Raw genomic sequence first — 24,579 nt, forward strand, 5'->3', positions numbered from 1 at the left:
TATTATTTCACTCCGAAAGGGTCCTCCGTTGAAGTGTTCCAAACTGTGCCTGGATGCGAGCGTGGATAATGTTCAATCACGGGCACATGAGCTTCATGGGTTTACCTGGCTATGCAGTTGGTCGAATTTCTTGTTTTGCAGACTTTGTTTTCTAGGGAGGCGTTGTTCTGTCTTCATAACCTTGTGGGGTTTCTTATCTTTTATTTTCCGGCTCTCCATAGGCGCCTACGGGGCGGCTCGTGATCTTCTACTATGGCAATTTGGCGCCGCGTTGCTGCCTGAGAAGAGAGAGGCCTTTGGTGCAACGGGTTATGGAGATAGGAAGTGGCGCAAGTTGACGCGCACGCAACCCTTCTCTATCCACATGGTTTCTTCGAGCTCGATCTCCCTGAGAAAAAGTCTGGTGCTCGAGAAAGTCTGCAAGTCTGCACGACTGGCCAGATGGTTCTACATATTTGCCTCGACTCTCGGATTTCCTCACCACAGTCTCATCATGATTAACAGATTTCCCCTACTCTGCCATGCTTTAATTTGTTATCCTTGTTTGTCTTCTTTCGGTTAAAGAGAATGCATGGAATTGTCACTAGGTTTGAACCTTTGCCCTTCTGCCTCCCGTCAATGTTCTCTATTCTGTGCAGGCGATGCGATCTTGATCACTATACATTTGTCTTTTACGGTGGATGTTGAGCTATGAAGAAAGAGAGAATAATGAAGCGAATCTCGTACCTGTCTCATCATCTAATGACCGGCGCAACACTCTCCTCTGACATGCGTGGGATGTATATCCCTTGTAATTTGATATCCAAGCTGACTATTCACTCACGAGGCTTGTGAGTTGCGCGTGATAAGAACTCAACGGTAGAGAGAATTCACTTCACTTCACACTTCATGGGTTGACCGGCAAGTACATACAACCGCTTCATTGATAATACAGCAGCTAATTTAGCAGGAATCTGACACAGGCACGGAAGCTATCTCCGATACGTATTTTTACGCTGGCTCTATTCAGTTTGACCAGTGGGCTTCCGTGTCTGTCTCTGGAACGAGTCATTGTCATCTTTCATCGGCGAGGTGGTTGTAGTACATTCGTGTTTGTCATCGGCGAAGTGACCCTGTTCGACGATTGCAACTATGGCTCATGTCTGGCTAAGCCTTGGACTCGGCATCCTGGCCTGCATCTATGTAAGTTCGGCCGCTGGACTGTTGGCTGTTGTGGGTTGTCCGCCCCAGATTTGCTGGTTCTTCAAGGACTAAGGATCGAGAGCAGGTGGATAAGGTTGATGCTTGACCCTGTATTTGATCGTACGGTTCTCATGGGAACAAAAAATGTAAAGGCTTGGGTCCACGTCAAAATAACTGAAGGCGCCCATCGCTAAACCTATTTATTCAAACTCAATAGATTACCAATATACCGTCGGGCATCGAGGCCCAAGCCCTCCACAAGTTTTGCGGGCCCTGTGTCGGCCCTTGCCGCTTGCAGACCCGGCGATGAGGCGCCTCCCAAGTCTCGAAAGAATCTGGAGCCGCTACCGCTGCGGACATGCCCTGATGAGGGGATGTGGTCGCTTGATCGCCGAATGAGGAATGCCTCCTGTTGCGCACCACCTCCACTACTTTCACCTTCTCCAGCACCGCCGCCGCCGCCGATGGTGTCGGCAAGAGTGCTTGTGCTTGTCCCGGCCACAGAAGCCCTTCCTTGTTCTGGCTGAGATGGGAAATCATCAGACATCCGCATCCAAACGATCCACCAGCCGCGACTGGTCTTGCAGGTCCTTTCCACCTCCAAAGGCCGAGAACGCGTTTCTGTATAAGTGCTGAGGAGTCGGTGGTGGATATTGAGACTTTCCACCCTCGTCCATGGTTGAGAAATGGCGGAATCTTGTGTTTCCATTTCGCTAGAAACCCCCAAGTCGGGGATGTTGGGAATCGAGGAGCGGACCGTTAAGTTCGTGGAATCATAGACGAGATTGTAGACTTCTTGGCTCGGGGATGTGAATCGGCTGGTGGCTTCGAGGGCACTATCCGATACAGCGATCCGCTTCGCTGCAGTGGCTGGTGAAGTGGAATTGCAGAGCGATTTATGGAGAATGCTCATTTGGCTGCGGAGTTCGTGGTAAAAAGATGGCTGCGATAGAGCAGGTGCTGAAGGATCGAAGAGGAAAGTGCATATGAATGGTTGATGCTGTGAATCAGTCAGTGAACCGTCCATTAAGCAGCATGTGAGCTTAAAGCACAACTCACTACATAGACAATTGTTCGTAACTTGACTGAGCCTAAGGTGCATGTGTTTAGCCACCAAGTAATTCCGCGTCCACTTGAAATGAAGTATTCACCTGTGGGAGTTTCGTCCAGAGGAACAGCCTCTTCAAAAGGGACTGTCAATTGAACATGCAGTGTTCTTTGATCTATAGTATGTCCAAGTTCCGCGGTGGCCGTGTTCTTTACTTCGTCGCCCACCTGAGAAAGCGCCAAGGTGCTGGTGCTTGAAGCATCGTGGAATCCAATAAGGAATCTGCCACAGTTCTTGACCTTGTCCCTGGCCTCGAAGTCGGCAGAGTCCCCTTTAATCGCACCCTCAGCATCTGTAGGTGATCTCTTATGCTGATTCGAAGTCGACGATTCGTCCTCTCGCCTCAAGGCTTCGACACGAGGATGTGGGCTAGCTGTTCTAGGTGATGGTCCCCAAGATGAACCATACCCCAATGTGAGATACTTCATGAACGTTTCGGTTCCGGGCACCATCCAATCGATCCCGCGGTCGCTTCGGACTGAAGAGCTGTCACTGCTAGTGATAGAGTTGGTTTTCACACCGGCCCCTGCTAGCGATTGTGAAGCGTCCGAGGTTCCTAGCACAAGCGGACGAGGTATGCCGGGTGAAAACGAGCGATTTAGAGCTGCATCGTCCAAAGGATAGACGGTAGATCCATCTTTATGGCTGGCCGCTTTCGCAACTGGAAGCCTGTCTCGATGCTTCTTCCGATTTCTCCGCCGGCGGGGGCAAGCCAGATAGTCGCTCACTGCATAGGCGTCCAGGCCGCATCTATAAATCCATTCCATCCACTGAGAAACTCTCACGATTGAGGTTCTTGAAAGAGCACCAACCCCAGAGAAGATGACTCCATCTGAAGGCTTGGGAGAGATATCCGCACCGAGCCAGGGTTTTCCGTCATTATTCTTGCCCCAGGAGTCTGCCCCTCTTTTGCTTCGAGAAGCAGATCCCTCTAGAGAAGGACAAGGTTCTCCGAATCGCGAGACAATCAAGTCCAAGAGCCCATCAGTCCTAGATACAAGGTCCTCCAAGACCTCTCTCTCTCCGCTGCCCCATTCTTCCTCGCCGACACCAATCCCAAGCTCACCTCCGGCGGAGAGCTTGATGCCATCATACATATCGACAATGGGATTCCCGCTGAGAAGCATTTCCCAGCTCCAGGCGAATCGCCACCAGAAGTTTTCGAGAAGAGTACAAAAGGTGGACCTGCCAACCTGATCGTAGAGAGCGTCGAGTGTGAACTGATTGTGTAGCAGGAAGATAGAGTGTGCCCGGCGCATTTGTTGTATCAAGAGCTGCGGAGGGCACATCTCCCTTGAAGAATATGTGAAGCTAGGAGTGACTGAAGCATCGCGTTGGGACAGGGTGGCCGGATCGATTGGCAGTCGAGTCAGGTCAACGGACTACAGAGATCTCAGCAGCTATTGATGACATATGGCGACATGGGCCACCCACTGCTAGGATCCACCAATCCTGCTCGAGCTCATGCAAAATGATCTGCGACTTCTCAGTTTCCACATAATCTACAGCTTTGCCCTCTGAGAAGTTCCTGATATCCCAGATCAGCCAATGGACTCTCCCAATCCTCGACAGGGAATTCTCCTCACCTAGCGAAGCCCACTATCCCCTGGGCCAGCCCTATCTGACGCAACTTATCATTCCAACTGTCATTAGACTCCTTGACGCCATCTTCAGGATGTAAGCTATCCCTTCGCGGTGAACGATCTGATCTCGACGTATAGAAGACGATCTGATCCTGTATTGTTTCGTCTGTCGGGCCGAGGCGGGGGTTGTAAATGGCGAGAAAAGACAGTTGCGCAGGAATCACCGATGCAGAGGCATTATCAGGCATTTCGCCATTGATCTGCGTACCTCAAATCACTGACCACCGAGCAGCAGCGTTGTTGGACACAACAGGCGAGTTGGGTTGATTATCGCTGATCGAGCTCTTTGACGGGGATGTTATCAGAAGGCGGTGACATCACGTGGCGGCATGTTGGCGATTCTCCCGAAGCTACAGCAACGGGAGGTTGTAAATAAATTTGAGATCAATCAGGCACCGTTGCACCATAAGAGCTTCAGATGCATGCCATGCTGCTCTTTCGGGGGCCGGGGATCTTATGTGGTGTTCGGCCGCTTCGCTATTCGTCAGTGTTCGCGCATCGCTACCTAGCGACTAAGGCCTACGACCCTCTCCGCATCCTCTTCTGCGGGTCCGATGAGTTTAGCATTGCTTCCTTGAAAGCGCTCCATGCGGAACATGTCTCTCGGCCGGACCGCATCGCCTCCATTGATGTCGTTTGTAGGCCTGGTAAAAGGGTCGGGCGAGGGTTAAAGAAGATACAGGAAGGTATATCATCGCGCATGAAAAGACCAATACGAATATACACAGCTGACTTGCCCCGTGGATCCAGTCCCCATCAAAGCAGTCGCACAAGACTTATCGCTTCCCGTCCACGAGATTGATACTTTCCGAGGCTGGACGGTGAGTTATGGCTGTTGATCGCCTACAAAGCATGTCTTGTTAACGCTCATAGCCCCCTGTTCTGCCAGCAGGTCCCATCAATCTGATCGTCGCCGTCTCCTTTGGACTATTCGTGCCACCTCGAATCATCAACGGCGCCAAATACGGAGGGCTCAATGTGCATCCCTCTCTACTTCCCGAGTACACATCTACCATGACTGTAGACGGTAAAATCAGCCATGCTAACGAGAACGCTCAGCTTTCGTGGTCCCGCTCCGCTACACCACACACTCTTGAACGGTAGAACCAGGACTGGCATCACACTGCAAACTTTACATCTGAAGCACTTCGACCACGGTACCATCCTGGCGCAGACTCCAGCCCCTGGATTTGACATACCGACCCCAGCTTCGTGTACAGTCCCGGATTTGTTGAATGTTGTTGCTCCGAAGGGCGCGGAAATCCTGGTGGCGGGCATTAGGGAGGGACTTTTCGTCCCACCCGTGAAGGATGCGGGTTGGCGCTCTACAGTGAACGACAGCCCCCTCATTCATGCTACAAAAATTGTTCCAGAAGACAGGCATATCGACTGGACAAATTGGACGCTGCATGAAATCCAGAGAAGACACCAGGTGCTGGGTCCGCTTTGGAGCAAGTCCCTTGTCGCCCACGGCACATCTGACGGAAAGCCCGTTTTCCAACACCGGCGCGTCATATTCTCTGGATTTGAAGAAGTGGAATTGTTGAAGGGCTGCGACCAGTTTTCGGTTGTTCCGGGCCTGCCGTTCGTAGACGGCGCCCATCCAATCGAATTAGATAAAGGAAACGGCGTGTACGTGTTCACGCGGGACCGCAAGTTGGTCAAGATTCATTACATGAAGGTTGAAGGTGAATTGAATGCCGATGCTCTTCGAGCCGCTCGTAAGGCTCGTATGATAGGCGAACGGACGTTCTATTCAGGTGACACCGGTTATACACCGTTTTACAACCCCCTGCATTGATCACGGTAAGTTGAGATTGAGAAATTCCACTCATGACTTCGAGACGCCTTTATTCACTATCTCGGTGGCAATCAAACAGGTCTCCACACGCCCAGCATCGCAGACTATCGTACTCCACGATTCTATTTTCTACATGATCGCGAAACCGGCATCTGTAGGATTAGTCCTGAAGGAACTGGTATCGGCTGGAACACATACCGATTTGAATTGCTTGTCCGATCATAGACGTATTCTGTGCCAGCATGACATACGCATTGGCGGTGTCGTCCAGGTCAGCCTAGCAGCGGCTCTATTAGCAGTAGCATTGCATGGTAAAGGTAAAGTCGCACCGTTTTCTTCAGAACGACCCTGTTCTTATACGCTTCAATCGCCTCGGGAGGGAAGCGCATGCCCTAAGGCAAAGTTAGCCTTCTCTTTCCCATTATCCACTTGAGATTCTTGACTTCCTTACCCACTCAGTAAGCAGGATACCGGGCAACATCGCATTAACGCGGGCTTTGCTTCCTTGGTTCTGTGCAAGACATTTCATGAGATGCAGTCCTAGTTCCAGGCTTAGCAATCTGGATACGGCTGAGGAGTCGATGCAAGTTACCTGCTGCCTTCGTGACAGCATATGGTAGACTGCTTCCAAACACTGCCACGCCTTACCAAGTCACATCAGTGTTACGGTTTTCACCATCGAGATTGTCTCATCGATGACTTACCGCAGTAGATGATGTTATAATGAAAGCACCACCCTCAGGTTTAGCGTTGAAAGTGGGAAGGGCCGCCTTGAACAGGTACAAGCTGCTTTTGACATTCGTTGTCCAGCACTGTGCGGCTCAATTAGCTTACACGCCCGGTTCTGAACATTGTTTTCAGGTATATATACCCTGTCCCAATCGTCATCATCCATAGCATCCAAGTCACTAAAGACGGTGACCTTGATCCAGCCCTTCATCATGTGTCACTGATGGATCAACTGCTTCGAAGAGAGATAGGAAGGCGCCGCTCACAGCGTCGGAAACCACGACATCTATGCTCGATGGTAGTTCTCACGGCGCTAATACAATCATCCTTGCGACTGGCATCCTTTACCCTCTCAAGTCGTGTCGTCAGCTCTCTTCTTCTGACGTTGCTCTTCAGACGTACACATGACCTACGCCTTGGATATAGATTGTCTTGACCTTGTATTGCTTCCGAAGCTGTGCCACGAGCTTTTCGGCTGCCTCTCTGTTCGAGAAATAGTTGATGGCGACGTTACAGCCTATCGCGGCATACTTTCGGGCCACAAGAGCGCCCAGAACCCTAGTATCACATTGAGATCAGTTGAACAATCGCGAATTGTCAGGGCATTCATACCTTGAGTCAGCAGTGATGAGGGAATTGCGATTGCACAGGGATTACATAATGCTGTTTTGAGGTTGTAGCAGAGTGGATAAGTAGTACGTACTACTGGGTAAAGGCAGTGTGGGATCTAGCGCTGGAACATGACTGGGACAAGAGAATTGTAAGCTTTATATTGCAGCTTCTCAATATGAATGGGCTGTACAAGGAGGGATTCGTCCAACGAGCCTGTTTACTAGGGAGCATGAACTCAGGTACCTCTGCCTCAAGGGAGCTCTCAGGCCGCACTACTCACCGTCATATCCTCGGGCTCACCGCTACAATACATGGATCATTTCACTCTCTATGAGTAGTACTCAGTAGTCAGCTGTAGGAGAGTCATTCCCAGTGTTCACAAGCTGATCCCGATCGACAGCACTTCCTGCCCAAGCCGTTCATGTCCGATGAGCCACCAAGGCAGATCCTTAGGTCACTTGAATATGATACGCTCTCTTGGGGCAGTGGGTGATCATACGCATAAATTCATAATCTTTTTCTACTATAATATAAGGATAGTTTATGCGCTGGTCTCGCAGACATCCCCAGCATTGAAACACCAGATACACTCGAGGATGAAGAAAGAGATATGATATGGAATGCAAGACCGGGGGTCGGTAATACTTGCTCAGAGATTGTTTTCATAAGCTTCTCAATCTACCAGGGTACCGACATATTCGGCCTGCCTCATGCCTCTCCATGCCTTCCTGCCCGCCAGCTCTGGCCATTGAACGAGGAACCGATCCGCAAAAGGCAGCAGGAGTTTGCCGGAGAGGCTTAGAGTGGTAACCCGTGCCCAGGATTCTACGAAAATTGTGCGAAGCTTGAAATCGCTCGACAAGGTGGTGTCCGATCCAGAGTGAGACCCGAGACCAACCGCAACATGCAAGGCGTGCCATAGTCGAAGTAGCCTGGCGGCCAGGATGACGCAGACTGCGGTGGCCGGCCCGTTAGTCAAGATGATGTCCGGATATCGTGAGTGGCTCGGCTGTGGAGGAATATGTTTCTGATCTGGGTGTAAGCCCCGTAGCACCAGAAGGCAAGACCAGAAGGAACCGAGGGTAGAGAAGGGTGCAGTCAGGTAGGATTGGTGCACGCGACGGGCGCGCGGAACTGTAACAATGGAGAATGATCCTGTTGGCGAGAGCTGTCCTTTAGCTGTCGCCGAGCTTTCATCCTTCTGTGTCAAATATGTTCTTTCAAATTCGACAGCCTTTTTCGCGCTGAAATTATCTCCAGAGCTTACAACATAGGTCCGATGTGTGTATCTGGTCGGGTCGAGTTTCACGCGCCGGAGCATCGAGAACATTTCCGCCGTGTGTCCGCCACTTCCCAGGACCACCAGGAGGTGAACGGAGCTATACCGCGAGCGCCACTTTGGAACCTTGGTAATATGCGACTGGATCAGTGCGTGGAGAAGAAGCTAAGAGTCAATCGTATATTAGTCATTTGGCCATAGCGAGGCAGGTGAGGCGTGGCATAGCAACTGACGAAGGCTGCAAAGATACAGACTGCGCCTGCCAGGACTAGAGCCCAGAGCAGGTTTGGCCAATTCAGAATCGAAGACATGCTTTGAAATTGGCGTCCGTTGATTGGATTTAAAAGACGAGAGAAGATAGATAGGGCTGAGTGGCTTTCTAGTTTGCTGCAGGATGATGGTGGTGCGCGGAGATGCGACTCGGAGTGTATTTGCGAACGAGAAACCCCCTAGATCTTCCGGGGTTATGCTGTGCACACCTCAAGATCGCTTGCATTGCCGGGGTGTAGGTAGGAATCAACGACGATATAATTAAGATGCTGCTGGACCGTCATGGGTTGTTGCCAGCTTGACGATGATTTCGATACTAAATAAGCACGTGGTCCGTGCTGTCCTCGGCGATTATTTTGCTGTTATTGTCTTAACTCCTTCTCCCCCGTTGCCTCCATCTCCTCAAATCCATCTCCTCAACCAACAACACATCCTCCATCTCCTAAAACCTTTCAGTATTCTTCCTCCCCCGCCATCGATGTTCCCCTGCTTGACAGGAGATGGGCCCTTTCTTCGCAAAGCGATTGAAATGTTTTTACTGTGGGTGTCGCTCACCCCAGGCTGACAGAGAGCCCATTCGCAAATGGCGGTGCCAACATTGTGAGGCCATCAATTATTTGGATGAAGTAGGTTACTTCTAGCTTTTTTATTCGACTCACATGCCTTACTAGCTTCTTCGAAGTGACTAATGCACTTTTTAGAATGGCGAAATCACTGATCCCCCTGCTTCGGAAACAAATCCCGCTTCTCAAAACCCAAGCGCCTCGACTTTGCCCTTCGAGCTCAACGACTTCACAAGCTCCAGTCTATTTTGCGACCAATGCCTTCGCAATCAACACCTATTCACCAACAACCTAGCATCCTACTTCCCACCCACAGATGACCCGAGTTTCAGCGCATACGAACGCGAGTATCCCAAGTTCCGCAAAAACCTAGAGGAGCGGTATCCGCAGGTATGCGCCACTTGCGAGCCTCGAGTGAAACAGCGCATTCGTGAGACCGGGTACGAGGCCAAAGCAGACCATTTAAGGCGGATGATGGATCGGAGTAAGGCTGGGAGAATGGCGAGAAATGCACGCCGATGGAACTGGAGAAGCCTTCTCGTGTGGGCCGGCGCCATGGGTTATTGGGCTAGTGTTGCTGGCCAACTCAGCTGGGATATTTGGAGTGCACTGGCCGTCGAGGAAGTCGAACCGCTGCAGGACCCTGATGCGCCATCTGTATTCCCTGACGTGGCTCCTTGCGCACGCGAAATAGTGCAGACTCGTCGGATACCGAGCTATTGCGCGATGGATTTAGCACCTTATGCTGGGCTTGCGCTCATCGTCGGCATTTTGTCCCTGTGGTGGAACCCTAAGTTACGCTTGAAGGTAGAAGGGAGGGGTGGGCGCTTTGCCGGTCTGGGCGAGTACTATCAGGTACAACTCATCGTCATGGTGGTCCGGTGTGCCTTCTGGGCGGTTCTTAGGGATCCATCCTCGAGCGGACTGAACGCAAATATTTCGCCAACTTTACATTTGTTTATGTTCTTTTTCACCATCCTGGTACGTGTTCCTAACGCCGAGTGCTAACCTCGCTAACGCAGGAAACTTGCCTCTAGTCTGTTGCGATATCTAGGCGCATTGTGCGATACGACACCCGTCCGTTGGTCGTCTGGAACGATGACACACCCACCGCCACACCCAGTCGGAAGACCGAAGCTACTTCAGCAATAACCACTGGTAACATGACGGGTACTAGTCGACGACGATTCGCAAGTCCCCAAAGTGATCTCCGGCAGCCTTCTTCTCGTTTTCCTCTAGACAAGCTTGCTTCTCCTCGAGCAAATCCTGAGGGGCCAAGCATTCCCACTCCACCTCCAGTGGCCGATGACATGGACTGGACCCCCTCGGTTGTTCAGCACGAACTTACCCCCACGTTCAGTGTCCGTCAGAGAGACAAGAAATCTGTAGTCAATGGCAAGGTGCCTATGTATGGCTTCGTGCCGGCTGCGCCTGGGTCACCCGCCTGGAATTTGCGCATTCAACCTCAACGCCCGACGTTAAACGAAAACGTTGGTGAGCGAAACCCGTTCCAGCACACCCCTGCACAAACGCAGTCATGGCAACGAGCTACTAGCGATGCCGATACGGCGTTTGCACCTCCAAGATTCTTTCCTTTGAGCGATCATACCGCAACGACTGGACTTGAGAGCCTGTTTGATCGGACTTTCACCATCAGGTCACCTGAAGATACAGATGACAATGACTGGCAAACACACAATCAAACCCCAAATGATCGCTCGCGTCAATCCATGAGTCTGTGGGGCTATTTTGTGTACCAATACCTTAGACTCGGACTCCTTCTCGTATCTCTTGCTGTCTGGACTCTTTCGGGATATGGTATAATCTCGCTTCAAGGCAATTATGTTGAAATTGCATCATTGGGCAGTGCCAGTCTGATTGCTGGGTTTGCTCTTCTAGAGGTGATGAAACATCCTATTATGCAGTGGAATGGCATAGAAATCCTTGTTTGTTTCGCCGAGCTGCTCGCTGCTATTCACCTTGGAGGCCACCTTCCGCAGGTCGCCTATCCGCGGCAATATTTTGACAAGTACGGAAAGCTGTTGCTCGTTTTCATGACGGTCCAGGAGGCATTGAACCTGTTCTCACTCTATCAACTCGCCATGATAAATGGGTCTAGGCACCAGCAACGAGAACAACAATTACAGACCGTTGCATCTCGAGATGGGCGCGCTTCTGAGCACCAGTCTCCGTCTGCACTCAATCACCAGAGCCAGCTTCGGTCCTTTAATTCACAACCACCTGCGCCGGCTCTATCATTTTCATCTACTGTTCCCACCTCGAGCTTCTCGGCGCACTCACCCGCAGCACCTAACCAATCTGCTCCCTCGCCATATGACGGAGAATTCTCCGAGAACCACAGTTTTACTCTGAACAGTCTGAAAGAGAACGAGTCCGATGTGTCCGATGCGTTCGACCGTGACTCTGACACTGAAACCACCATAACCACAGCCACATCAGCCACGAACACTACAATTCGCAATATACGCTATGGTCGGAACAACCACTTTGACGGCGGATCATTATTCTCGCCCCGACGATCAGAGCTAGGTCCAGGGATCGGGAGCCTGAGTTTGGAGGATGAGCCCGGTCGTCGCATTACTCGCAGCCAGTCAAAGCTGAAGGACCGGTTCGCGGCGGCACGAGGTATCCGGTAATAGTCACGATACATCTCTTCGCTGAGGCCGTATGACTTGTTCTTCTATTGTCGTCGATTTCGAGCGCTTGCACATTTGGAGTTTGGCTAGCTATTTCATTCTCTTGCTAGATATGTTTTGTATCATGTTCAACGAGCCCACAAATTGCATAAGGCTACGACCAGGGCTGTTGGTTCTTCTGTAATTGGGTCGGCGTGTTCAGCAAGTTTGTACATAGCAAGCAGAATGAACGACTTACGATTTAATGAGAGGACAGGATTTCCTTTCCCGACCAACCAAAGAAATTCAATCCCAATGTTCCGTACACTCAGCATGATAATAAGACCAAATGAACAAGTAGCTCCACGATCAAATTGTCTAGACTGACGCCTCTCCCATGCAATCGCTAAAATACAACTATGCTTTACCGTATAACTACTGTACATCATTGTACCGAGTACAAGACTATCCATATCTAGACCCACCCTAATTTCTCGGTAACGAAGTCTGAAAGGCCCTGGATAGTGGCCGGTTCCTCTTCTGCACCTAAATGGGTTGAAAGGATATGCACCCATTGATCCGGTTGGATTTCGTGTAGTTTACGGTCCCTCAGCGTCTCCTGCACGCGGCTAGCCTGCTCTGAGGCGACAGCGGCATCCGAGGAAGTTGAGATGTGACTTTCAACGATGGCTCCGTGTTTGAGGCGAAGAAAGACGCGAGTCTAAATGATTGTATGTTAGTCAGACTGTTACTAAGGTGGCTTCATGGTGGAGAGAAAGAGGCACGGGCCGAATTGGGGAACTCACAGACGGCGGCAGAGATGCCGGCAATGGAGGGCGTTCCCGCGGATCCTCGCCTTCTACTGGGTAGGTCGAAAAGATAAAGCGGGGTGTCTGGCAGTATTTCCACTCGAGGGACTTGATGTCTTGTTAGTATGTGATTTCTGAATGGACAAACGAGGGACTCACCTTCATCTCTTCAAGCCCCTTCACGATCTCCGCTTCTCCGTACCCCTGCTCCGCCCCCACAGTCCCGACTACCCAGTCTTCTCCTGCATACAGTTCCGACTCGTCCATAATGTGCGCTCTCTGCGCCCGACGCACAGCATCCGAGCACGTCCCGTACAGCCCAGCAAACTCGTCCATGACTCCGGCGATAGCATCCTGGATTTCGAACGAGACTGGTGCATTCTTCAAGGCGGATGATACATTTGTAACGGGAGACCGCACACTATCCACACCCTTTGAAATCATATACTCCCTCGCCGGCGAGCGCAGGAATGAGCCCAGCCGGTCGATGTTGGGAGAATCCAGAAGACAGGTTCCGTGATGCAGCGCGCGCTCCCGGGTGAGTTTAAAAGCGGATCCAGAGATCTTGCGTGGCTGCAAGTCCAAAAGCCTCTCTCCGGAGTTCTCGAGCCGCATCACGATGTCGTGGCGGTCGTTGACGCTGATTGTGGTCGCACCAATGCGATGCAGGGCCCGCACTAGCATCTCGGCGTGCTTGTTCCGGGTGAACGTCGCGCGTGGGGAGATGACGCTGTAGTTGAGATTCCCTTCGTCGTGGAAGACAGCACCCCCGCCGGAGCGACGGCGGACATAGAGGGGCGCCGTTTCACTCTCATTGTTTGGGGAAGGCCTGGTGGCTCGGTCGTTGTGTAGCAGGCGGAGATTGGTCTCGAGCCAAGGGTTCTGGTTGCGGCCGATCACGACGCAGGGGCGATTTATATACAGAAAGAGAATATTAGAATCGGCAGGCGCATGCTGGAGGAGAAAGTGTTCAATTGAAAGGTTGATGTAGGGATCTGTGGACAGCGATTGGTAGATTTGGTGCTTGGAGGAGGATCGGCTGGCGAGCTGCGCAAACTGGTCGCCTGTGAAGGAGGAATTCCACCGCAATGAGGCGGCTGATGTCTTATATTGCCATTGTTGTGATTGGAAAAGTGTTGATGACGGGAGGTAGCGCCTTGAGTAGCGCATTGAGCGAGTTGCAGGAGGAGAGAACCACATGAGATTGAATTAATTCAATGGAGGATGATGATAATTATTATGATTGGGAATGACAATCATCGGAGATCCATGGGACGGAGAGCAGGGCGGTAAGAGTTTCATACTTACAGATCATAACACGAGGAACCTTGAGGAACGGAATCCGCGGAATAAATCGAGTAAAGAGGCAGCCGATCTCCGGGGGACTATACCTGATTAAGCGAAAGCACGGCAGAAAACAAGGGCGGGAAGCGTACGGTACGGAAATGCCCCTCCAAACCCACCAAACTCCAAGGACGATCTCGCGATCGTTCATGAATCAGTCATTCTTCATTCTTCTTCTTCTTCCTCCACTTTCTCTCTCACTCACTTCCCTCGAATTCTCTTTCTCTCACCATCCTCCCCGCTTATTGTCTCCCTTCGCTTTCTCTCTAAAAGTTGTCAATTGACTCAATTTTTCTATCCCTCTTCTTCCCCTTTACCTTCTCCACTTTTTTTATTTTACCTCCGATACATCCCTCCCCTCCAGCGGAAGAAATCTCGTCGCCGACATCGCATCGCATCACATCAGCCCACCATGTCGACCTGGGGTGAATACTTCCGTGTCACCACGTAGGTGTTTGCTTTGCTATTCGGCTTCGTATGGTAGTCCATGGTCATGCTAATTGTTTCATTTCTTTCCCCGCAGTTATGGTGAATCGCACTGCCGCTCTGTCGGCTGCATCGTCGATGGCTGCCCACCCGGAATGGAGCTCACTGAGGATGACATCCAACCGCAGATGACTCGGAGACGCCCCGGCCAGAGCGCTCTTACGACCCCACGGAACGAGAAGGACCGCGTTGAGATCCAGTCAGGTACAGAATTCGGTGTCACCCTGGGTACTCCGATCGGTATGATGGTGCGCAACGAGGACCAGAGGCCCAAGGATTATGGCGGTAGCACAATGGACCTCTACCCGCGTCCCAGTCACGCCGACTTCACCTACCTGGAGAAGTATGGTGTTAAGGCCAGCAGTGGTGGTGGCCGTAGCAGTGCCCGTGAGACGATCGGTGGGTGACCATGCCTCTGCGACAGGCGAGTGGTGCGAGACATACTAAGACGAGGATCAAATAGGCCGTGTCGCTGCCGGAGCCATTGCCGAAAAGTACCTTCGTCTATCGCATGGTGTCGAGATTGTCGCATTCGTCTCCTCCGTCGGCAACGAACACTTGTTTCCCCCAACCCCCGAACACCCCACCCCCTGCACCCAGCCCGAGTTCCTGAACCTGATCAAGACCATCGACCGCAAGACCGTCGACTCCTTCGTGCCCACCCGCTGTCCTGATGCCGATGCCGCCGCCCGCATGACCAAGGTGATCGAGCATTTCCGGGACAACCATGACAGCATCGGCGGCACCGTCACCTGCGTGATCCGCAACGTGCCTGTCGGTCTTGGCGAGCCTTGTTTCGACAAGCTCGAGGCCAAGATCGCCCACGCGATGCTCAGCATCCCCGCCACTAAGGGTTTTGAGATCGGCTCTGGCTTCGGCGGCTGTGAGGTTCCGGGCTCGATTCACAACGACCCTTTCGTTGTCTCCGACGTGGCTTCTCAGTTGGGCTCCAACACCTCGACCAAACAGCGTCTCACCACCAAGACCAATAATTCCGGCGGTATCCAGGGTGGCATCTCCAACGGCGCCGACATCTACTTCCGCGTTGCCTTCAAGCCCCCGGCCACCATCGGCCAGGCCCAGACCACCGCCACTTATGCCTTCGAGGAAGGTGTTCTCGAGGCCAAGGGCCGCCACGACCCCTGTGTCACCCCACGCGCCGTCCCCATCGTTGAGGCAATGTCCGCCTTGGTCATCATGGACGCCCTCATGGCTCAGTACGCTCGTGAGAGCGCCAAGAGCCTTCTGCCCCCCCTACCCAGCACCATCCCCACCCGTCCTACTCTGAGCGGTGCTAATTAAACAAGGTATCTCCTCCATGCTCTATCAAAATCTAATATCAGACCTTTTTCCTTTGATGATTTCATCTATACTTCCGGTAGGGGACTTTGGGATGAGTTGTTTCTTTACATTGTTCTAAAATGGTGGTTTTAACACTACCCTGTCCCTTATATCTATAAGTTCCTTCGTGCTCGTGTCCAGACGTTGTTTATGAACATTAGACTATAGCGGTATTATGCCATTTCATTCTCGAGAACAATCACGTTCCTTTCCTCTTTCTTTGGGTGGAAGAGCGGCATCTCCGTGATTTCCATATGCAAATGGAGCATATGGCCACGTGCTGCTCAATGTCGTGCCCATCGCTCCTCATTTTGAGCGGCCGGATCAGACCTCCGGCGGCAGCTCACTAACCATCACTTGTATACCTAGTCGAAGCCCAGTGAGACCTGGTTTGTATGCTTGAAATGGTCGCATTCCCGTGGGTTTTTCACTCATGGCTCATGGAATAAAGCTGTACGTGTAACATGCCGAAAAAGCCCCTTATCTCGAAAAGCAATCAATCACATGGCCCTAAAATGCAAAGAACATCCATCACGTCGTATCTTGAAACATAATTATCGTATGTCCAGCTCAGGAACAAAGTACCAAGTGAGACCTGTAAGGAATGTTTTCGCGACCTGAGCTGGGCTAGCAAGTAGCCATTGCCGGTACCGACGGCCTAAGGTTGGCGGGTAACACGCTGTGAGGGAGAGAAGAAGCAAGGTCGCACCGCTTCAATGCTCATACATCCAAGCATTAAATCCCGCTGATCCTCCGATGAATCCCTCCACTGACGGACCTCTCCGATGCTGCATCCAGTTCGCCAGCCGTGGCGTTGACAACTCGCAGCTTCTCCTTCGGTACTGTGAATGTTACCTGCACCCGCCGGCCCTCGGCCGCACCCTCAACATCCCAGTCATCATCCCCATCCTCTTCGCCACTTACATCAACATAGCGCCGATGGCCATCGGAATACAATCCGACAAGCTCGCCGTCGAGACCTGAGTCGTCACGCCAAGCAGGGCGGGCAATCGAGCTTCTATTTCCGGCTCCCCAGTCCCGTGCCCCTTGCTTTCGACGAAACAATTCGGCAGAGGCGCTTACAGAACGACGCGGGATCTGCGCATTTCCGTAGCCGGAAGGACACGGAGATGCCTGGAATGGACGGCTGCTACCGTTGCCGACGACAGTGCTTCTTTGATCGAGGTTAATGTCGATGCCGGAGGCGATTGAGGTGAAAGCGTTCGGGTGTTCGGCGAAATCTGCTGTGGATGGTCGGCGCCGGGTGAGGGAGAGGACCCGGCGGACATTGTTGCCAATCCAGTCGGAGGTCCGGGGCCTGATTACAGTGGGCAAGGCGGTGGGTTTGCCGCCAGGCATAGGGAAGAGCTCGAGGGCTTGAGCAAGAGGGGAAGTGAGCTCGTCCCAGTGAGGTTGAGTTTGGAGAAGATGTTCGCCTTCCGACTGACGTTGAGACACTGAGGTTTGCGCCGTCGAGTAAGAATCGGAGGTATAACATTGCTCGACGAAGGAAAGTGCCATGCTGTTAGGTCGGCTTCGAGGACCATCTCGGGTGCTGATGTTACTGCTGCTGGCGCCACCACTGCTGTGGGCGGAAGCTGCTCCAGCGGACTTCACAAGTATTTGGCGGCCGCTGATCAATTGATTGTTCGAGGTAGTAATCGGGAGACCGAGGACGCGGGCTTGCAAGATGGAATTTGCAGACGCGGACGATGATTCGGATAGATTGGATGAAGTCCGTCCATCCTTATCTGAAGAGGCGCGGCCGTCCTCTTGAACGAGGCCAACGCCTGCGATAAATTCAGGCGGTACCAGAGGAACAGCCGAGTAGCCAACGTTGACGCCCAGGGATGGTAGAAAGGCCGATCCTCTTGGGTGGTCATATGTCTCCTGCATCATGATCGTTCCGGCGTTCTTGGCCTCATCCTCCTCTCGCTCATCGATTGGATGGATCTCACCGGTGGCATCACTCCGGCGAAACTCGCTGTATTGGGTGGGAGGCCGATACAATCTCGCATTGGGACCAGAGGGAATAGGCTTGGTAGGACTTGATGCTTCCCCGAGCAGGCCAGTACTTTCTGCGATTGTCTCTCCTCCCTTATCGCGCCAAATAGATGACTGCACGGATCCACGCTTGCTCTTCCAGTCGGCTATCTCTTCCATATCCCCCGAACACGGCCTACGCATGCTGCTCGCCATGAATTGCTCCTCGCCGCCCCAAAAGTGAGCTCTTTCGGCTCCCAGAGCCAGATTGCGCAACTTTTGATCTCGCGAACGACGCTTGTGACGCCTGCGGGTGTAGGAAAAAAGGAGAATTGCTAGGCCCATTACAGCAGGAATGCCTATACCGAGTCCAATGCCGAGTCCAGTCTTCGTTCGCGATCCTGAGGTGCTAGTGGCACTTGCGCCGATTGCTGGCGAGTACGGGTTCTCATAAGAGGACACCCATTCTCCCGAGGTGATATTATACAAGTAGACTTGCGAAATTTGTTTCGACCGCGTAGAAAAGCTTTTTGAAAAAGGCATGGGGATGTACTGTCCCCCTGCAATCATCATTACTCCTCCAGGAAGCATTGTGGCACCATGGCCATACATCCCTGCCGCTTCTTCGGTTACCTCGGGCACTGTCGTCGACGGTATTCTCCAGGTCCATCCCTCGTAGTCGGTCCCAAGCTCCAGGATAGCTAGCTGTGGTCGAGCTGCGACACTCGTGTTCCCTACCCAGCCTCCGTAAACAATGACTTTGCTACCGTCCGGGGACAGCACTGCCGTGTGGCCTGATCTCGGCTCCACGGGTTCGGCTTCTCGAACGGCAAGTTCAGTCTTGAGAGTGGTAGATGCAGTCATTACATTCACAAAGCTCCAGCTATTTTGCGGAAGTGAGAACACGGCAAGCTGTGACATGTTGATAAAAGCATCTCGAGTTTGGCCTCCAATCAGAAGGAAGTCTTGCTGCTTGCGCGACTCGCCGGTAGAGGAGTATGCATAGGAGGCCTGCAGGGGTGTGATCGTAAACCCCGCCTCCGCAATAGGAGGGGCTCGGTCGCCTGTGGAGGAGGCTTCATAAGAGTTGGCATCCCCGACACTACGAGGGTCAAGAACGATCATCGACTGGGAATAGTTCGCAGCGGCCATCCAGGTCTGATTTGTGGCATTCGTGAACGGGCACATGCCGCCGAATGCATACACAGAACTGTTGGAAGTATTGGTGGACGCATATGCGAAGCCCGCGGAGAGGAAGTTAGGTCCGTAGATAGCAGCATCGGATTCAGCGCTAGAGCTATCTACTTTCAATTGCTCCCACGTACCATTGCCAATGGAGTCGTTCGCTTTGGCGATGAACTGCCACAACGCGCCTTGATCCGGAGTCTTCCGGCAGTCACCCGTGAATACCCTGATATTACCAGAAGAGTCAATGGAAGGTACATAGGCCGAGCCATTTTCATAATCTTGGAAGGGCAATGAGCTTGTTAGGGTTGAATAAGGCGGATTCGCGGCATCGACAACTCCTGATATGTTCAGCGACCGGAATTCAGTGGTGATATTCTGGCTGGAACCCGTCGAATGCAACAGGTAAGCAAAAGAGCTATTATGGTCGAGGCTGTAGAGCAGCTGCGCTGGAGCATATGGGATCAGGGCAGAGGCCGGATCAGCGCCGAGTAAAACGATGCCTAGCAACAACGTCAGCACCGCATGGGCGCTAACAGGTCTGCGCATTCCATGTCCTTGTGGAAAACATTCATCCATGTGTGTGTAATAGAGGACTTGAGACGAGGTCAAGAGCAGGGCTGATCTGAGACCGAGCGCTATGCATCTAACTAGTGCAACGGTTAGCCCGTTAGCACGATCTGGCAAAGGCACGACTGGAGGCCAGACGAGCCGACATGGGCGAGGGATCGTCAAACTGGACGGAACCGAGTGGAATCGCCAGAGGCTGTTTGGTGGGGTGGGGTGGGGGTCGACTTCTAACACCGAGCAAATGCTTTAAAAATGAGGTATATTAGAGAGAGAAAGATTGAGAAGGAGAGGGAGCCGTCGATTATGTGCAGTGTAATGGTGTGCACTCAAGAGAGAGAAGATGACCAGGAGGACGAGGTGGCGGATTTAGATTTGGATTCCATCAGCGAGCACCACCATCGCAATCGCAGCCGATCGGGTCCGACTCGAGATTGGACCATTGCATTGATTAATGCAATCGTCATGTGTACTCCGGGCGCTGTAGTATGAGTTTCTTCTGGACCCATCGGGAAATATTGAGGGGCTGGGGGGAGAGCAATTGCGCCGTCAACACGGGCGGTTGCACTGGCAACCTAGAGGCTGCATCATGGATCCTGGCCATTCATCTGACCATTCTATGGGTTGGGTGAGGCGATGTGGATGGAGGAGGGGCAGAGGGGCAGCATTCGAACCATACAAGTTACGTACCTTGTCCTTTTCAGCTTTTTTCCTTATCCTTGTTTCTCGGTGTGATTGGTTCAGGTGGTAATTGGTCTCGACGTGGACGAGAAGAACTGCTCCGGAGTATACTTACTTTGTACAGTGTACGGTCGTGTGTAGATCTACGATTGACAGGTGTGATTGACGCGAGGGAGGGATTTCCGTCAATCTAGCCATGAGTAGTGCGTTAGCCTCAACTGCAAGTAGGAGAGAAGGAACAGAAAGAATCATTTTGCAGGCTTGGGTGGAGCAGCAAGTGAAACCGGGCGAGAGGGACGGGGGCTCATCTCTGGCGGCCCGAATTGTGGGTACTGTTTGGCCTGACTGAAGAATGTTGTTGATAACTTAACTACTCCGTACTTACGTACTGATGGCAGATGCTGAGCATGGCTTACTAAGCCTCTACCCAGTTAACTAAGTAAGGTAACTAACTTATGTAGCCTAGTACTTACACAGTAGGTACTCCCCCCGTGCCAGCATTCACTGGGCATAATCACAACCAATCAAGCTACACGTTGGCCTGCCAACTGCAGCAAATAGTCCAGACCCTTCTTCGACTTCGAGTTGATGTGTGCATAATCGCATACTCCGTACACTGACTCCGTAGTTAGACTAAATTATGGAGTACAGACAGCAGCACTAGTTTAGCAGATACCGGTAGGTACCACCTACCATAGGGCTGACTGACTCCTTGCTTCCAACTTCAATGAGCAAGGATCGGCCTCGTGCACTTCGTCATCATCATAGCCCGGCGGGGCTCACGGGCAAACAGTACGTACGTTTATCTAAGTACGGCACGTACCTTCAATAAATACCAGCATTATAACGCCCTTGACATTTGCCCGACCAATGTGAGTCAGTGCGCCCCAGTCATGGACGCAGGAAAAAAAAAAGACAAAGAATAAGGAGAGCAAGGAAAGAAGGGCTATTGGTCGCGCCTACTTTTCTCGTGGCCCATCTGTCGCACTAACTCATACCTTCAATGCTAACTATGTGGTTGTGCTGGGAGCATCAACAAGACTGCCTGCCTGATATTCGTACGGGTCTACTCGTATACTGCTTGCTTACCTCAGTGGCAACCGTTCAGCCACTCTTCCGTACTCCGTTCCCTTCTGAATCATGGTCATCTCGGAGTTACCATGTAGGAGTTTATGCTGGACGTTTGTGAATGGCGGTAAAGCGGACGGTGCGTGTTTCGCAGGCCATGCTCCGATGCAGAATTGGTCTGCTTAACCCGCGACAATCTCATCCTCCTCCGAGGTGCAAGTCTTGCCTGGGTTTTTTCCGATGAACAGACACCGATAGGCATTCCTTCTTTTTGGACGGTAGGGCAAACAAACGGAAATTTCCCGGAGACCTGAGAGGTGGCGAACGACCGCGTAGGGTGATGCGGACAGTAATACGTCTTATACCGCTCGGAGACCACGGGAAAGCCACTGTATGAGCGGATGCAAGCATGGAAGCCCTGCAGTCAAATAATAGAGCTTCTTTGCAATGCCAGACCAATGGTGACTGAGTCATTTATCACTTGGATGTCTAAGACCCTTAATGTGCTACCGGAGATGCCCCGGTGATCTTCGGTTTGGGCTGCAAATCGCCATATTTATCATGTCTTTGCGCTTTCATTTGGCATCCTCCGAGTCGGTAACAATGGGTCGGGGGGAGGGGAGAAGGACATGATGAGAGAAGGTCCGCGCCCACGAGATCATGAACTTGGTCCCTGCTTGTATGCTTCTCTCGGCTGCTGAAGCCGGATGCCCGTGGTGGCTCGAGGTATGGTGATGCCACCGGTTGAGAGGAGGTGCCATGCTGCGCAGTGAGAACAATGGTGGGATGCATGAAGTAGCTAGACGGTACAGTACATGCTCAGTCAGGGGCGTTGACAGATTGGTCACCGGCGCCGATGCTCGTAGTAGTGGCTGATATAGAGTTGCATCTGCCTGGGAATCCCAGGCCCGGTGTCCCTCCGAATCGCCAACCGTGTCGTGTGGCAGGAATTCAAAGACCACTCGTGCCTCGCTTCTTTATAATTGGTCATGACACAGAACCCTGGGCTGTGGCAGGACCATTCCGGCAGTATGCAGGGGCAATAATGCTCGGCACGCTATCATCGAGTTGCGCAGGATTGATCTGACATGATGTGACAGTTGACTGCGCTCGGGTCTCCCTCATTCCCTGGCTCATTATGCTGTCGGTATCAATCTTGCCTGCTAGGCCAACTCTTAGCGCACATCGTATCAGACTACCGGAGCATTCTGGTGGACGGGTTCATTTTTCCATGGATGATAGCCCGCAGTCCGCTTGGCTTGCGGAGGTGGTGGCTGGTGTGCGAGTGACGGGTAGGTTCTATAGAGAGGTTGGGAATGTACCGTATGTATTGATAGTGTAATAGACTAGTGGACATGGATCGGTAGGTATTAGGTACGGAGTACTCTCAGTTATGACAGTCACAATGACAGGGAAGTACTCAGTACAATCTGTTGGAGGGGATTGAACTGCGCTGAAAAGCTTGGTAGCAGGAGGGGCAATCAGTGAGGACTGCTCAGGTGCAGTAGTGTTTATGCAGGATCCCGAATTGGGATATAAGACATTGCAGCCTAGAGGTTGGCGCATAGGGGATAGATTGGTTGGTGGATGAATATTGTTGTGTCCTAAGATTACCTGCATCGAGGAAACAGGGCAGGCCAGTGGTGCACAAGATCACAGGCCCAAATGAGAAGAAGCGGGTGATCTGACTTTGGGAACGGTTCACTGAGGGCAGAAATCCGATGTCGGGTTGTCCGCGCGGGTTGTTTAGTGTTCGAACCCCTGTCGACAGCTCGGTTGTATCTAAAATATTGAGAAGTAGAAGAAGGGAAAAAAAGAAAAGAAAAAGAAGTGGCGCTGCCCGGAATCGAACCGGGGCTGGCACGGCCACAACGTGACGTCATACCACTAGACCACAGCACCTGTTGCTGAGGGACCTTTTGTAGTTTTATATATATACATTTAAAAATAAATGATTTGAGTAACTGGGAAATCATCCTGTCATCCATCATCGGCAATAATGTTTCGTACCTAAAAAGTAGCACACATAAGAGTTCTGTTAGACTCTAAGTCAGCTCATGTAGATCATCCTTTCATGGTGATACATTTGATAGCTAACCCTGTAATTCAGGTTCGGGTATCTCTGGTCTCGATTGCTGCATTATATATCAAATATTGGCAGTATGGTATCTTCACAGTGAATATCGGTGAGACACTCCAACAATCATCCGGCCATACACAAGACAAAGCACTACCATGCAATACGGAGACAAGAAAGGCCCCTGCATAGCCGGTGACACTATATCCTGCCGAGCCAAACACACCGACCAAGATACTGAACCCGAAAGCCAGAAACACAGGCGGCATTGGAAACAAATATTTGAATACGTGTATGACAAGACCACATAGAGCCTCGGAAGATGCAGCCATATAACCACAATGCTAAACATTACTTCGTGGGTTGTGCAGATCATTATCGCCCAATCGGCTTATGAGCCCCATACAAGAGACCCGACCTAGCGGCTCGACAAAGAGCGAAGGACGACACAGGAAGTACAAACAAGAGCAACACTGCTAACCCCCCCCCAATGACCCAAAACAGCTCGAACAACCGAGCTACACAATTGGCAAGCCAACAACCACGGGATACAATTACTGACAACCGAGTAACAACAAAATGGTAGGTACATAGCGGATTCCCGGACCTGGATATAACCCAGGTGCAGCTACCCAGCCCCAACAATAGTTCCAGGGATCTGCAACCCTCAAAAATATATAGAGTAGTCACAGGCGTCAGTCTTCTCTACGTGCCCAGGACAGCGGATCCACAATAAACGTATCCAGAGCAAGACCGCCACTCGACAGATTGCCCACATAGGAAGGAAAGCAGCGAGCATTAGGAGAGATGCACACTGTGAGCTCATGCGGACACCGCATCCAATGCCAACCAGAATGATCAGTTGGATACGCGTAAACCACCCTATGAGCACAGCCAGAATGGGTAACTGGCCATTCGAACAATCCAGAGATCAATATGAAGGTCTATGTCCATATCGAGGGCAAGCGGCTGCAAATCTAGATGTGCAGTGCAAAGCTGCCCACACGATATCAATGCACAGGGACTCAACTTTAGATGCCTACTGGACCGTAGTCATAACATTGAAAGAGGCCGTTGTTATCAGGGTTTATGGCATCGCCATTCCGGGCTATGTGATGACGTTGGGAGGGAGGACAGTACATACATGCAGGAAACCTGCACTGTCTGCCGAGAACCAATGGGAAGCACCAGATGATTCAATGCCAGGTAACTCTG

General features: G+C 51.8%; 10 protein-coding genes and 1 non-coding gene across 11 annotated transcripts; 3 read left to right on the top strand and 8 right to left on the bottom strand.

Moving 5' to 3' along the window:
- Nucleotides 1–1,057: 1,057 nt before the first annotated feature.
- On the bottom strand, nt 1,058–4,188 carry BP01DRAFT_415156 (uncharacterized protein). Its single transcript, XM_025579116.1, has 5 exons — nt 3,877–4,188; nt 3,725–3,818; nt 2,334–3,672; nt 2,242–2,273; nt 1,058–2,182 (listed from the first exon to the last, which is right to left on the bottom strand). Exons 1-5 carry the CDS (start codon nt 4,119–4,121, stop codon nt 1,379–1,381), a joined length of 2,514 nt encoding a protein of 837 aa, XP_025432085.1. The 5' UTR covers nt 4,122–4,188; the 3' UTR covers nt 1,058–1,378.
- Nucleotides 4,189–4,360: 172 nt separating this feature from the next.
- BP01DRAFT_373132 (methionyl-tRNA formyltransferase) lies at nt 4,361–5,734 on the top strand (the record flags this gene model as incomplete). Its single annotated transcript, XM_025576771.1, has 4 exons — nt 4,361–4,619; nt 4,684–4,754; nt 4,807–4,934; nt 4,993–5,734. The coding sequence occupies 4 exons, from the start codon at nt 4,361–4,363 to the stop codon at nt 5,732–5,734; spliced, it is 1,200 nt and encodes a 399-aa protein (XP_025432086.1).
- A 160-nt stretch (nt 5,735–5,894) lies between these two features.
- Nucleotides 5,895–7,388, bottom strand: BP01DRAFT_373133 (putative NADP(+)-dependent dehydrogenase; the record flags this gene model as incomplete). Its single annotated transcript, XM_025576772.1, has 9 exons — nt 5,895–6,011; nt 6,064–6,126; nt 6,186–6,326; nt 6,439–6,546; nt 6,606–6,668; nt 6,730–6,754; nt 6,866–7,021; nt 7,319–7,320; nt 7,356–7,388. The coding sequence occupies 9 exons, from the start codon at nt 7,386–7,388 to the stop codon at nt 5,895–5,897; spliced, it is 708 nt and encodes a 235-aa protein (XP_025432087.1).
- A 207-nt stretch (nt 7,389–7,595) lies between these two features.
- On the bottom strand, nt 7,596–8,901 carry BP01DRAFT_317001 (glycosyltransferase family protein). The gene is made up of 2 exons (XM_025572600.1): nt 8,588–8,901; nt 7,596–8,519 (listed from the first exon to the last, which is right to left on the bottom strand). Exons 1-2 carry the CDS (start codon nt 8,663–8,665, stop codon nt 7,749–7,751), a joined length of 849 nt encoding a protein of 282 aa, XP_025432088.1. The 5' UTR covers nt 8,666–8,901; the 3' UTR covers nt 7,596–7,748.
- Nucleotides 8,902–9,038: 137 nt separating this feature from the next.
- On the top strand, nt 9,039–12,093 carry BP01DRAFT_338427 (uncharacterized protein). Its single transcript, XM_025573325.1, has 3 exons — nt 9,039–9,250; nt 9,326–10,168; nt 10,225–12,093. Exons 1-3 carry the CDS (start codon nt 9,125–9,127, stop codon nt 11,842–11,844), a joined length of 2,589 nt encoding a protein of 862 aa, XP_025432089.1. The 5' UTR covers nt 9,039–9,124; the 3' UTR covers nt 11,845–12,093.
- A 93-nt stretch (nt 12,094–12,186) lies between these two features.
- Nucleotides 12,187–13,883, bottom strand: BP01DRAFT_355748 (putative lipoate--protein ligase). The gene is made up of 3 exons (XM_025574771.1): nt 12,792–13,883; nt 12,630–12,740; nt 12,187–12,544 (listed from the first exon to the last, which is right to left on the bottom strand). Exons 1-3 carry the CDS (start codon nt 13,800–13,802, stop codon nt 12,299–12,301), a joined length of 1,368 nt encoding a protein of 455 aa, XP_025432090.1. The 5' UTR covers nt 13,803–13,883; the 3' UTR covers nt 12,187–12,298.
- A 505-nt stretch (nt 13,884–14,388) lies between these two features.
- BP01DRAFT_294358 (bifunctional chorismate synthase/riboflavin reductase [NAD(P)H] ARO2) lies at nt 14,389–15,764 on the top strand (the record flags this gene model as incomplete). Its single annotated transcript, XM_025571767.1, has 3 exons — nt 14,389–14,423; nt 14,500–14,861; nt 14,926–15,764. 3 exons carry the CDS (start codon nt 14,389–14,391, stop codon nt 15,762–15,764), a joined length of 1,236 nt encoding a protein of 411 aa, XP_025432091.1.
- Nucleotides 15,765–16,538: 774 nt separating this feature from the next.
- On the bottom strand, nt 16,539–19,520 carry BP01DRAFT_294412 (uncharacterized protein; the record flags this gene model as incomplete). Its single annotated transcript, XM_025571769.1, has 3 exons — nt 16,539–16,712; nt 16,767–17,414; nt 17,481–19,520. The coding sequence occupies 3 exons, from the start codon at nt 19,518–19,520 to the stop codon at nt 16,539–16,541; spliced, it is 2,862 nt and encodes a 953-aa protein (XP_025432092.1).
- Nucleotides 19,521–20,180: 660 nt separating this feature from the next.
- BP01DRAFT_397329 (uncharacterized protein) lies at nt 20,181–21,061 on the bottom strand (the record flags this gene model as incomplete). Its single annotated transcript, XM_025578502.1, has 6 exons — nt 20,181–20,564; nt 20,609–20,642; nt 20,693–20,723; nt 20,755–20,852; nt 20,913–20,997; nt 21,043–21,061. The coding sequence occupies 6 exons, from the start codon at nt 21,059–21,061 to the stop codon at nt 20,331–20,333; spliced, it is 501 nt and encodes a 166-aa protein (XP_025432093.1). The 3' UTR covers nt 20,181–20,330.
- A 1,702-nt stretch (nt 21,062–22,763) lies between these two features.
- Nucleotides 22,764–23,613, bottom strand: BP01DRAFT_23115 (uncharacterized protein). Its single transcript, XM_025571207.1, has 2 exons — nt 23,386–23,613; nt 22,764–23,322 (listed from the first exon to the last, which is right to left on the bottom strand). Exons 1-2 carry the CDS (start codon nt 23,426–23,428, stop codon nt 22,898–22,900), a joined length of 468 nt encoding a protein of 155 aa, XP_025432094.1. The 5' UTR covers nt 23,429–23,613; the 3' UTR covers nt 22,764–22,897.
- BP01DRAFT_t125 lies at nt 23,119–23,189 on the bottom strand. Its single transcript has one exon. It is a non-coding gene; the product is annotated as a tRNA-His (tRNA).
- Nucleotides 23,614–24,579: the final 966 nt, after the last annotated feature.

Source organism: Aspergillus saccharolyticus, assembly GCF_003184585.1.
Source record: "Aspergillus saccharolyticus JOP 1030-1 unplaced genomic scaffold BP01scaffold_11, whole genome shotgun sequence".
Classification (NCBI taxonomy): domain Eukaryota; kingdom Fungi; phylum Ascomycota; class Eurotiomycetes; order Eurotiales; family Aspergillaceae; genus Aspergillus; species Aspergillus saccharolyticus.